A 13,797-nucleotide genomic window follows, 5' to 3' on the forward strand; every position below is an offset into this window, starting at 1 on the left:
AATTATTCCTTTATTTGGCCAATATGCCATGTATTAAATTATCTATTAAACTTTGCCCATAACGGAGCGATTACATGTAAGTTTTAGCAGGAATATAATTAAACCAGAAAGAAGAGTCATGAACCCGGAAAATAGAATTGAAGGCAAATAAGGATTGCTTAGAGAGGGTTTATGAAGTGCAGCGGCGATAGGAGTACCAACAAGGTTGCCAACAAACGTAGAAGCGAACACCAAACCAAGTGCGCTTGGAAGATTTCCAATTCCTATGAGAGTAAAGGCATGTTAGGGCTCACTTTCTACCAAGATATATATATAGTGAATGAATATAATTACCACTTAATTCTGCCGTCACCACTCCCACCAGTGTTACGAATCCTCCTCCGAAAAATCCATAAAATAATGAAAAGATACACATGGGGGCGAATGAGAATGAGAAATTCCAAATAAGGAGTATTGAGAGAGAGGAAAAAATTAAGCAAAAGCACATAACATTGATTCTTCCGAGGCGATCGGCAGCTAAACCTAGGACAATTCGCCCAACAGCATTGGCCCCATTCATGAGAGCAACAAACAACGAACCATTTTCTCTACCGAGCCCAATCGTAAACGAAAATTCTAATATTCGCAATTTTTAGTATGGTTAATTTCCATGATTGTAGTCAGAGCATAATCAACATACCAGGAGTCAGGTAAAATGGCACGACATATGCAAAGTACTCAATGGCGATGGCCACAATATATAGTGCAAGCTTTTTTTGCTTGAGTAGTGAAACGTCGACAGTGAACGGGCGAGCTTTATCCCTGACTACTCTTCCCTTAATCAAGATGGTGGCAGTGGCCAGCATAATAAACGCCATTATTCCTATAATGCGTAGCGTCCACCCGATTCCAATGACGGCAATTAATTTGCTCGTCACCGGGCTGAGAACTAGTCCTCCAATGCCTGTCCCACATACTGCAATGCCTGAAGCAAGGCCTCGGTGTTTTGTAAACCATTCAGGTATAGTTCCTACCGATGGGAAGAAACTTAGTGAAGAGCCAAGTCCATACAAAACACCTTGAGTCAGGAAAAGTTGCCAAATCTGTGTGAGATTAGAGTAGAAGCGGTTCAAAGAATCAGAAGCTTTTCTCAATAAATAAAGAAGACTACCTGAGTAGAAAATGATGCTAGGATTAGGCCAAGTGGAAGAATGATTGTAGCAGCCGCCAGTAGGGTCCTGACACCAAAACGGTCCACCAACGGGCCATTTATAGGTCCACACACGACTACCAAAGCAGTGCCCACAGTTCCAATTAGGGATATTACCGATGGCGATGCTTGCCCTTTGAACTGAACATTTTGATAGTATTCTTCATAGACACCCCAGGTCAGACCATAGCCAAATATGACCCATTGACACAAGAATGCCCCGAGAACTACGAGCCAACTTGAATAAAATAGGATTAGCCAGTAATCAAAAAAGTGAGCTAACGACAGCTTATACCCTACCCATAACCTCCATCAGGTGCTTCCGTTGTAGTTGGAGTATTCTCGGCTATTCGATTTTCCTCAACAGTCGAGATATCTGTCTCTGGCTCTACCGAAGAATCACCGAGATTTCCATTTTGTTGCTTCTCTGAATCTTTGCTCCAGGTTTGGTGGCTCATTTAGAGATTGCGAAATTTAGCGAAAAAAATAAAAAACATAAAAACAGAAATCGGTTGTCCAGTGAATCCTCAATTATATTTAGGTAAAAAATATTCTACAATTTGTTAAACGCCTTCGGACATGAATTAGTAATTGCCAACCCATATACTGCTTAAGATATCGGAGAAGATTACACAGCCAAGCGTGTCACAGAGTAACACGGGTAATAGTTTTATATTTTTTCAAAGTGCCCTTAATTATGACGCCTAAATTGTTTACCTAGAATACAAGAAATTTGGCGAGTAGGTGTATTTCCCAATTTCGTTGCAGTTTAATCTATCTATTCGGTTTTCAGCCCCTGATCGTTTTTATCGTTAAGAAGCCACGCCTATTGTAGATTGTTTTGAATTAAATTCCTTCGGCTATTAACCGTAGAAATAAATATTCATTATTACGAAAATGGCTTAATATCACACAATTATATTATATCGGACATTAATTTTCGAGGATGACTTGTTCGAATAATTTTATTTCAACAGACAATAAATTCCAATTCCGGTCCTTCGGGGTAAGTATACTTTAGGTCCCTTTCGGATCGCTATTAGATCCAGCTAGTTAAACTCGTCTCCGGTTTGATGCGGAGAATAGATACTTCTTAATTTCATCTAGGGTTTCGCAATACAAATTTTAGGGTAGTGATAAAATAGATCCTATGTTGATACAATGTCATATTATCGAAATTCAATTACATTAGACTGTATTAGGTTTCAAAGATGTTGTTAAATACAATATAGTTGCAATTCTGGGAGGGAGAGCATTGCTGCAGAAAAAGAAATATGGTAAATAATCTACTATTTATAGGGGATTATCGTGCGAAAGTTTTAAAGCTGTTATTGATATGCATTTGTTCTACAATATTTTTTTATCCAGCAAACTTCGGCTCCATATACGTTCATCTTGTATTCCAAGTTTTCACATATTTGGACTAGAAATACTTTAAGCTTTTTTTTTTACCAAGCATCTTTAGATTGTGGCCATAGTTGAGTATGATAGAGCACTGATGAGTTCATTACTACAACGGTCTCGGAGATGATTCAATCATTACCGCCGCATTAATGTTTAAAGAGCCCCCAAGATATCAGTTTAATCCAATAGTAAGGCTATAAACGAATACATAATACAGATTCAAGCAATCAGAATGTATATTGTTTGTGTGGCGATTCATATTGCGGTATTTCAATCACACTCATTTATCCTTCATCATTGGCACCGCCTCAGGATTGCCGCACTATATAATAAATACCATTTCTTCGTACCAGAGAGACAAACATTATCAAAAATCTTACACTTTTATTTACATTTTCTAATACGTTTTCAATCAGCCCAAACTCGTATCAGGTCAAAAAAGGGAGATGTCAATTGTCCAGAATTATTCCATTAAGCATGAAAATGGACTGCCTTTCACCATTTATGAATGGAAAGATTCCGAGACCGATGCGGTAGGATGGATTGCCATTGATGGCTCGACTCCTTCATCCGCCGGTGGCGGCTTATTCATGTCGGCCTCTGCGACTCTCATGGAAGTGTGTGATATTGCCAATACTATGAGCAACAAGATGTGCGTATCTCGAGTTAGGACGATTCGTGGTGCCAAGGGAGGAATTCGCTTCAACCACAATGACCCACAGGCACGAAATGTTTTGAGGAGGTTTCTCCGTGATAACAGGCATATTCTAGAAAATTATTGGGGTACCGGTGCCGATCTAAACACAAACCACGAAGTCATCGATGAGCTATGCCAGGAAGAAATTGGTATTCCCACTGCTCTCTATTCACTCTATAAATCCCAGGGTTTGGAACATGAAACTGAGGAACTGCGTAGGCCTCTTTCTTTCCAAGCCAACCCCTATCATAATCTAAGTGAAGCATCTGTCGGGTACGGTGCGGCCATATCGCTCCTAGAGATGCTCAAGCTCTACAACCAAGATCTGATTGGCCATGCCAAAGTAATAATTCAAGGTTTTGGTACGGTTGGCAGCACTTTTGCATATTATTTGCATACCCTTGGAATTGGACAAGTTGTCGGTATTACAAGCATTGATGGCATGTATATTGACGAAGAAATGGATATTATCCAGCTATTGGAAACTCGGCATAGTCGAGTTGGAGAAAGTTCTTACGATAATACATCAATTGAGATTTGTTTGACTGAAGAGCAGCTTAATTCTGGGTGCTACAACAAGCGCTTAACTGATGAGGACAATGAGGCTTTCCTGAAACGGTATATTAATTTGAATCCTATTTATTCGATAAATTTACTAATTTACAAAATTGTATTAAACTCTTCATTTAACATAGCTTTGTCAACAGCGTACAGGCTGATGTGTTTGCCCCTTGCGCTGGACGGTATTGCATGACCCAGGGGATCCTCGACACTTTAGTAAATTATACCTTTGCCGCTTCTTCAGGCTACCGTTTCATTGTAGCAGGGGCAAACAATATCTTTGGGAAATACGTAAACGGAATAGCTGAACGCGCTTCCAATGAGGAGCAAGCAAGGTTCTTAAGCATCTTGGCAGATAATCGTATCCAAATGCTGCCTGAGTGGGTCTCGAATTCTGGAACATGTTCGCTATTCATGCTCACATCCACCCGGCGGTATGACAGCGATTCTGATGTCGTAAGCAAAATCCTTCAAGATATTAGCAAAGATATAACTCAATTTACATGGAATGCGGTACGAAACGAACTGCCATTGCACAATAAATCATCGCTCAAGCTATACGACCTTTGCACCGATTATGCCAGCAAGATTCGCAGCTCACAGCTCACGGCTCCATCAAAGGATGTTCCTATTTCAACGCTGAAGCTCTCTACAATACAACACTATCACCTCATTACTAAAGACTTGGATTCGTGCCTTCCATTCTACCGCGATAATTTCAATTGTACTCTGTACCACTTCACCAAGCCTATCGCCAACATTGATAACGAGATCTTTTCGCGTCAGTGTATTGTCAAGTTTAATACAGAAAATGATCCATTCATTATTATCTCAGAGAGCCCAAATCGTCGTTTAGAGGACTGTGGTATTGTGTATATGGCCTTCCATGTACAGGATACTATAACGGACGCTAGGAAGGAGCTGGAAAGAAACTCGTATGGTTACAAATACATCAGGCAGCATCCTTTGTGGAATACGGACGCAATTCTGATAGATCAGCAAGATAAAAATGGTTGCAACACCCTTCTATTGGCAAATAGCACCAAGCTCGATGATCTAGACAACACTTGTGTCAGAGTGGAGAGACACGGTCAAGAATCATCGCTCCATGTTAAGGGTATGGATCACTATACTGCAATCGTCCGCGATGCTGATGCTGCATTACGCTTCCATGTTGACTTTCTTGGTTACCGGCATATCGATACAAAGAAGCTCAATGTTGGTACAGCACCTGAGGGTGAATATGATATGATCAACTATGTACTGGGAGTTCCGAGCGACGATAAGCGCGTTTTGGTTCTCACGGAAGGATTAACCAAGGAGAGTATCTTTTATAAACTTCTCGAGAAAAAGGGTCATTCCTACATTCACCATATTGCTCATGAGTTGGATAATCTCGAGAACGCCCTTGATCGAATCCGAAAGACAGCCTATCAGCCTACAATGGATAAAATCAAAAACGATCTTGTGCTTGGTTTGAAGCAGATATTTATTAGTGACGAATTCCTCAACCATTTCGTTGAGCTTGTAGAACGCCCTACAGTAGTTAGCCATGGTACATTTACCAATGACAATATTGCCGCCTTGGCTCGTAGTATGAACAAATACGTCTAGGAGGATTGTTAATTATTGTGTTAGAAGCTTAAATATTTTTATAGTTTAAGTATATTTACATAGTTTATATTCATTTTACAATACATATTTATTTATATCACCCTTACGTTAAAACATATGAAGTAGGCTGATTCGAGTTTAGAGTATAATGAAGATAGTGTTAAATTAACTAAATTCATTAGTGACTATTACAGTATTCTATGTATCTATCATTATTAAAGATATTAAAGAGTACCCTGAAATAAGTCATAGATTAATAAGCTATCTTTTTGCTTTTTTTTTAGAATATGAATTACATTCATGACCTAAATAAAAGGTCCCCTTTGTCACTGGCTATTGGCTAGTTACTATGTATAATACGGGAATATCTACATTTGAACTCAATTGGGCTAAATATAATGTATTCTAAGAGTGCGGAGTGGAAATTTTTATGATTTTAGAATATAAGCCACAGGCTATTTTTGTTAACTACGTCAGCCTAATACAGAATTATGGAGTATACCTCGGATTTAATTACACGTGAAAAGTGTAAATGAAATTTATAACTGGTAGTCTTAAGATTCCATCTCTCCACAGAGAGCTTGCCACCAAAAAGTATTAATGGAGGAAAAAACATTCAACTCAATCACTTACAAAGTAAATGGTCGAATTGCTACTATTACACTTTCTCGGCCAGAAAACCTGAATGCTATTGACATTTTCATGGGTGATGAAATTGCCAAAGCAGTAGAGCTTGCAAATTATAATGATGATGTACACTGTATAATTCTCACGGGAGAAGGACGCTCATTTTGCGCAGGCTATGACCTCAAAACTTTTGCCGAAGTGGGGGAATTTTCACAAGGAATGCCATGGGATCCTACAATTGATTACCAATACATGTGGAGCAACACCAAAAACTTTATGAGTCTCTGGAAAAGTTACAAGCCGACCATCGCGAAAGTCCGTGGACATGCTATAGCAGGAGGAAGTGACATCGCATTATGTTGCGATTTGGTAGTGATGGCAGAAGATGCCAAGATAGGATATCCTCCGGCGTAAGTAAATGCTAGTTAGAGCCAATCTATATTCGTTTCGAAACATAAGAAAGATTGAGCACAGTGATGTTTTGTAATTTTTACTAGGCGCGTTTGGGGATGCCCCACTACGGCCATGTGGGTAGGTATTTGTACTATTATTGATTACCAGAGTGATGTTTATAAAAATGATCGCTACCTCAATAATTCTATTATATAACATCAGGTCTATCGATTGGGAGCGGAAAAGGCAAAACGTATGCTCCTAACTGGTGATCTTATTACTGGTAGAGATGCAAAAGAAATGGGCTTGGTTATTGATGCCGTCCCCGAATCAGAGCTAGATGCATATGTTGAAAAGCTGGCTAACCGCATTGCAGCCGTTCCGCGTAATCAACTTTTAATGCAGAAAATGGTAATTAACCAGGCCATTGAAACGAGTGGGATGGAGGCAACACAGCGATTGGCAACTATTTTTGATGGCGTGGCCAGACATACTCCCGAAGGTATTTGGTTCCGAAAACGCTCGGCCCAGGTTGGCTTTAAACAAGCCGTCCAGGAGAGAGACGGAGGTGAGCCAATTGCACCAGGAGTTGAGCATAAGACACTATGGGCTTTGAAAGCAATGCTTTAATGATGTATTAACAACAATTAGTGAATTGACATAGCAAAGAATTGAATAATATAAACAAGTCCTTAATAGTTCGGAAATGAATGATGTGAATGATTTCTATACAGTAGAGTAGAGTAAAGCACTTGAAATCCAATATGTCATCAACTGATGACTTCATCCACAGAGTGCCCAACCTGATGAAAGCAACTTTAGACAATTCAACAGAAGTAAAGGCTTGCCAAACTCATTACTCCGACCAAGCTCGCATAGAAGAAGAGTTCGAAATCGGAGAGAAAGATATCGTTTCAATGACTAACATTCAACCAATGTCACAGACTCAACGACTATCGATAACGTTACAGCACAAGCCACAAAGTTGGTAATTTTGCGAGATCATAGACAAGGAAAGACTATAAATGTGAGAAACTTGAAAATAAAAAGAACCTCGAGCTTTCAGTAAAACATTGTATTGACTATTAATCGTTTTGTCCTAGTTAATCTTAATATATACTTAGAGCGGTAATAGTTTTCCTTCAATTTTGCTTCGATAAATTCCCATCCAATATCAAAATTACCTTTATCTAAGTAGGACTGAAATTTTACGCCTCTGATTTTTTTAACCCATGGAGTGATATGAAGCCTTACTGTCCATCAATTTTATAGGTTTGTTTCCATGATTAACCTAACTAATATCTATGAAAAAGATTAAAGACCCCATAACGTATATACAAAAAAGAAAGTATGCCTTTAGGTAAATATTACTGATTGACCAAGGGCTATTACTGGCGTTGGAAAGTTGTTCATTTAAAATATTCAGAGTGATAGTAGTAGCTTTGATATTCGTGTATAAATGTACACATTAAGGTTTTTAGATTATTCTCAGACAATCCTAGCGCTACTTTCTGATATTTTCTTAGTATATTAGCAGATTGTATGGGATGAGTCAATTTATATATAATGCTGCACTAGATGCACTAATTTTATTCACTATACAATAAGATTTATATTTCTTGGTCATTGCTGCAATTTAAAGTAGGGAGTATGATTTCATTGTTAGAATACTTATTTATATTTCGAGAATTAGTAAAGATAGATGGGGTATAAATAACTGCTACCGATTAAATGAATTTTAACTTATAATACATTGCACAGTTCATGCTTATGAGCTATTTCGAGACTTTATAATATATTATCAATTAATTATTGAACCGAATCTATATATTCATTTATCAAATTAAAACTATAACCTAGTTTTAATTTTTATAATATAAAAATTGTAGTCTTATTAATTAATATATCATATTCTAGAATTTTTTTTATGTTGACTGTTCGATTACGCACATCAGTTTCACATTCAGGTTTTCCGGGGTAAGAAACGCCATTCACTTCACTTAACCTTGTGTGACCTTCCTTCAGAAATTCTATAATTTCAAGAATTCACCCAATGCCTGCACATTGAATGCCCATTTTAAGTACCATAAACATTGCTTCTTTATTGCATCCATTTCTAATCTATTTTTCAGAGTTCGTCTAACAACATTCAGAAATTTACCAATTATTAATATAGAACGTAGAGCGTGTGAGAAGTTTATGGATAGATAGCAAGCATAGTTGCTTTAATACAGTTTATGGTGAAATATAAAATTTCGAAAATAAAGCTGTGGCAGTGAATTTGCTCAACGCCTATTCTCAAACCTGGATTTGCCTCGGTTTGTCGCCTGTTCACTGAGAGAACATGTGTCGATCAGAATAAACAAATCTTAGCTGCTTACGAATCAAAAAATATATCTGCCAAAATGTATCATATTTTCCGTCATTGAGACCAACCATATTTCGTAAAATACTTCAGTTTAGCTTTTTATTATAAGCACAGGCTAATTTTCTCAGTAAAAAGAATTTTTCAACCTTCGTCTCTCAACTTTCTACTTTTCTTTCGTCTCCTTTATTACACTCTTTCACAATGGATCAAAAGACTGTTGATCCTAAATTATGGAAAATTGCTCACGACGAGAAGGTAGCTGTATTTATCCTCGGTAAGTGCTTTTTAAAGATAACAACAACTCAATATTATTACTAGAGGATAATATTTAATATTTGTTATATCCCACTCTAAACTTTTTTTTTGCAAATAGGAATGATCTTTTCGATATTTATATTAAACATATATCTTTCTATTACGATGCTGCGAAAGTTTACTCAAACCGTATACTGGCTTTGTCTCCTTGCCAACTTAATGGGTCCTATACGTCTAATTGGGTTCCTAGTCCCTTATCTTGGACCCCCAGGTGGCAACTGCAGTTATGTATGCTATTTGACTAACGTTCCACATGAAATATCACTGGATGCTGTTACCGGCATCTTGTAAGTGATTTTGAAATATTTTCTATATTTTTATTCCATTTAACCAGATAAGTTTTTGTAATTATTTTAGAATGATAAAGGCATATGCATCCTATAATCGCCAACTATTCATCCCCATTATCACCGCATTTCTGATAGCTGGTTCAATCACGGCCCATTTTCTTCACAATGCTCAAGCAGTATATGTAAAAAGCCCATTTGGCGGATGCTCTAATATCCCGTACATGCCTTATGTCATAATGTGGTTTGCGTTCATCTGGGCCCAAAATGCTTTCCTTAATGTTATTTTTTGTATCAAGCTATTTTCAGTACGGAAAAATTCGATTTATCGCAGCCTTATCCGCGATGGAGTATTATTTCTTCTTTTGCTCACGCTATCGAATATAATCACAATGATACTAATATACTTTCATGTACTCGGAGACGAATCGACCATACTATTTGACGTTGACTGTAAATTTACCTCTCATTGATGCATATACTGGATTAATAGCTAACATATTACATTTTTCTTCAGTAATTTTAGCCTGCAGTCTCATTACTTTACATCTCTGGAACTGTGCATGCTTGCGATCTGAGAATTCCAGTTTTCAGAATATAAATAGTCATCCTCAAGAATCATTTAAAGACAGTCTTTCGCATGCAGCACCTTCAAATTTTCAACCGAAAATTTTACCGAGGCAAGATCGTTCATTTCTACCAACAACGTATATTGATTCATTCGAATTAGATAATGGTCTGGAGTTGAATGGATGCTCAAACAATAGAGTGGAACGAATAACTTTATGATGATAAATGCTATATATTTATATTGAACCTGCTTCACTATCCTGAGTTACCACATATTATTTACCTGTCTATAATGATGCTCTTTTATAATTATATATATATGATTGGTATGATTTAACTAATCATATTACTTGGACACTTAGTAAAATATTATATATCGAGGATATATTTTGTAGTTTGCATTTTTCGGGATTATCGTGGAATGTGATGCGGAAATGTGGGTTTTCATATATGAATTAAGGAGCGGAACGTTAGTGCATGAATGGCGACTTGGATTGTGACAGTGAGAGCTTGGGTTGTATGATGGACTTAATTGAATCGCGCAGGGTAAGAGGGGAACTCTTAGGAGACATTTAGCCCTATAATTCTTACTTAAGCCTAGCGTATGCGACGGCTTAAGGGAAATGGACAAGGCAAAGTCAGCAGTCCACGCTTCACGATGATGAGGCCGGTATATTGCATAAAATGAGCTGGTTCAAAGAATAAAACAAACAATAAAAAAAACTTGTTAAAAATAGATGTTCAAAACTATAAGAAGGAGTCACTCAAGAAATTGTCTCTTTGGATGTTCCAAGAAGAGGGAAGGGAAAAAGAACTCAAAACCAAAAAAAAAAAATAAAATAATAAAAAAAAAAATATTTTGAGGGGAGGGAGGTGAAGCGTGGACTGCTGACTTTGCCTTGTCCATTTCCCTTGAGCCGTCGCATACGCTAGGCTAAAATAAGAAGAATTATGGAATAAGGATTCATTGAGTCCACATTACGAAATCGTAAAGGTAGGGTTCGCGATTCTATATGTTTTCACATCTCTACGATTTCTATAAGAATTTTAACTAATTCCTCTATTGGAGTATTTTTGTAGGATTAAGAGTTATTATACGATCGACAAAGATATATTTATAAAGAATGAAGCATTGTTTATTAAAAATACAACTAGTTCATTTATAGAAGCATTTGATGGAATGTAGGGATATAATTGATTGGACTTTATATATATTATCAGTTCAATACGCGCCAAAATTTGTGCTGTTGTTAGATCGTTTATCGAATCATCCTCATAAGTCGTGTGATGAGGTTGTTTGTCCATGTTTGAACAGTGGAGCAGCGAAGCGAAAATTGAAAACATAGGATCCATTGATACAAACGCCAATCCTGTACTTGCATTAATTGGGATAGCTATTCAATAAACTGCTCATATTGCCATTTTTCGTTTTTTATTTGCGTAGTTACTGCGTTTATGTTATCTATAGGCTTAAACAATAGCATAATCATCATTGATAAGTCGTTCTATTGCAGGTCCTTCGTCACAAACTTGATGATATCCTTTAGAGTGCGGATACACTCTCTCTGCTCTTCTGACTCTAGTAATATGGATATTCTCATCAAAGAAAATATCCATATTACTAGAGTCGATATAGACCATGACGTCTTCCTCCACAAAGCCATTCTCGATTCTCTGCTTCACATAAGATTTCGGGGTGTTGTTTTGAACTCTTGGAAATAGGAGGTGGATTCGTAGTATTCCTTTAAGTTCCACGGGTACCTTCGATTCTTCGAATTTTTGTCTGATTCCCTTTAATTCTTCATGTTTGTCGGCCTTCTTACTTATAAAACTAAGGCGTATGTCACTTGACGAATCGTTTTCATTACATCTGTCCTTTGGTATGGAGGATGAGTAAAGTTTGATCGCTAGAGAGCCAGCATATTCTCTATCAAAGAACCATGCACCGTCCTGACGTGTTCCAGGTTGTTCTTCAAGCAGCTTATTAAGCGGTCGATTCACTAGAAAGTTGAGGTCGCCTTCCACGCCGCTGCCCAAACCATACCCCTCTGCTGCTTTGATTTCATCAATTTGAATCGTAAATTTGCTGCACCATCCAGGTAGATTTAACCATTTTAGAAATGGTAGATTCGAAAGCTGATATCCATTGAAATGTTGTAAAGAGCATCTTACTAGCGCCTCGAATGCGTTTCCATTAGTAGTCGAGTTCGCGCCCAGAAATTGAATAATTTTGTCCAGTTGTTGAAGGTGAGTAATGTATGATGCATCGATGCATTTATTTCGAAGTACCTCCTCTATAGCCTCAATAACCAATGGCTCATCCATGACCCAATGGAAGCTATTATTATCGCGGCGCAGGGCACATAAGTTGTTAACAAAGTCGCACTCCGATTTGTATGGGAATGAAATCTTGCCACGATGAAGTTTGAATGCCATAACCATGCGACAAAGAAGAGGTATGATTTCCTTGTACTTTTCAATTTTGCTTTCAATTTCTGCAACTAGGTCCACTCTCAACTGTTGAATAGTCTGATTCATAGCTTTATCAATCAATTCTTGCTTGGATCCAGTACCAGAATCGCATAAAACAGAGAGCTCCTTAATGACTCTGGTTCCAAATCGAGCACGTCCACTGAGCTTCTGTCGCTTGGCATCGGCAATTACACAACCATCCAAGTTGAGAGTCCTTTTTAACATTTTCTCCACAGCCTCACCATCACCTGATGGGAAGTTGACAATATTTATTAAATTCTCAGGCTTACCGATCGCCGTATAGACATGCTCTGCATTGCCAAGAGATAGTGAGGTTCCAAGGACAATCAAAGTCGCGCGTATCCTGGAAACTGATGAGCACAAAGGTGTGAGAAAGCCACGGCGATATATACTCTTTAACATAAACTTGTTGTCCATTAGATCCTTCTCGCTCTTGTTGACTGCTGATGGTGCAATAAACCGACCTTTCAGGATGTATTCATCTGCTATATGCACCTCATCTAATGCAATTGCGAGTCCTCTATTGCCGATCTTCTCCGCAATTATGTCCTGAACTCGTCGGAACATTGCTCGAATTGTGATGTTATCATACACACGTAGTGCTTCCACTAGTTCTCCGATTGTTGATATTCCATTAGTAGTCTGCTCGCGGAAGAATTGTTCTGGTGAGAGGTCACTATTAATGTCGAAGAGCATCAACAGGAACAACAGGCGAGCTAGGAACTCTAGGTTGATACGATCTTCGATTAAGTCTTTCAGCGTGCTGTCCTTGGACAATACCTGATCAAATGACTCTGGAGGCTTCTCATGTACCCTGCGATGAAAATCATAGGCTTCTTTCGCGAGATTGTCAAAATTTGGATCCTGAAATCCCGGTGGTTTGCGAGAGTGCGGATCAGAACATACAACGTACACAACAAAGTGATGTCTTGCCAAATCAACTACTGTGGCTGTTTTCCCTGATCCTGACCGAGCAATCAATGCTACAACGCAGTGGTCAGTTGACTTGCTAGCGTCGCCGTTAACAATATCAAGCAAAGTTTGAGGATTGTCTGAAGTTACTGTTGGTTCCATGTCCAACAACTTTCCGAGCATTGGTAGGTTGATGTCTGCCGCTGTATGGCCATATGGTAAAATGGATTTATAGAAGCGGCCGAATATTTTCTTTTGACTCTGCTCGACGCTAGCATTATCCACTATGTGAGCTTTGTGGCTCTTTTTCGATATGGAGATGATTTGGTTCAGTGTTGCAGTAATTCGGTCATGTTGAACGAATATT

The 13,797-nt window shown here is 38.1% G+C and overlaps 3 protein-coding genes across 3 annotated transcripts; 1 reads left to right on the forward strand and 2 right to left on the reverse strand.

Moving 5' to 3' along the window:
• Positions 1 to 45: 45 nt before the first annotated feature.
• On the reverse strand, positions 46 to 1,647 carry VTP21DRAFT_5055 (uncharacterized protein; the record flags this gene model as incomplete). Its single annotated transcript, XM_069395535.1, has 5 exons — positions 46 to 263; positions 334 to 615; positions 680 to 1,082; positions 1,151 to 1,427; positions 1,490 to 1,647. The coding sequence occupies 5 exons, from the start codon at positions 1,645 to 1,647 to the stop codon at positions 46 to 48; spliced, it is 1,338 nt and encodes a 445-aa protein (XP_069248671.1).
• A 1,392-nt stretch (positions 1,648 to 3,039) lies between these two features.
• On the forward strand, positions 3,040 to 7,115 carry VTP21DRAFT_5056 (uncharacterized protein; the record flags this gene model as incomplete). The annotated part of the gene is made up of 5 exons (XM_069395536.1): positions 3,040 to 3,908; positions 3,986 to 5,406; positions 6,142 to 6,502; positions 6,590 to 6,623; positions 6,708 to 7,115. 5 exons carry the CDS (start codon positions 3,040 to 3,042, stop codon positions 7,113 to 7,115), a joined length of 3,093 nt encoding a protein of 1,030 aa, XP_069248672.1.
• Positions 7,116 to 11,495: 4,380 nt separating this feature from the next.
• VTP21DRAFT_5057 (uncharacterized protein) lies at positions 11,496 to 13,613 on the reverse strand (the record flags this gene model as incomplete). The annotated part of the gene is made up of 1 exon (XM_069395537.1): positions 11,496 to 13,613. The coding sequence occupies one exon, from the start codon at positions 13,611 to 13,613 to the stop codon at positions 11,496 to 11,498; it is 2,118 nt and encodes a 705-aa protein (XP_069248673.1).
• Between the last annotated feature and the right edge of the window lie 184 nt (positions 13,614 to 13,797).

This window comes from Calcarisporiella thermophila (assembly GCF_041956535.1).
Source record: "Calcarisporiella thermophila strain CBS 279.70 unplaced genomic scaffold VTP21scaffold_20, whole genome shotgun sequence".
Classification (NCBI taxonomy): Eukaryota; Fungi; Calcarisporiellomycota; class Calcarisporiellomycetes; order Calcarisporiellales; family Calcarisporiellaceae; genus Calcarisporiella; species Calcarisporiella thermophila.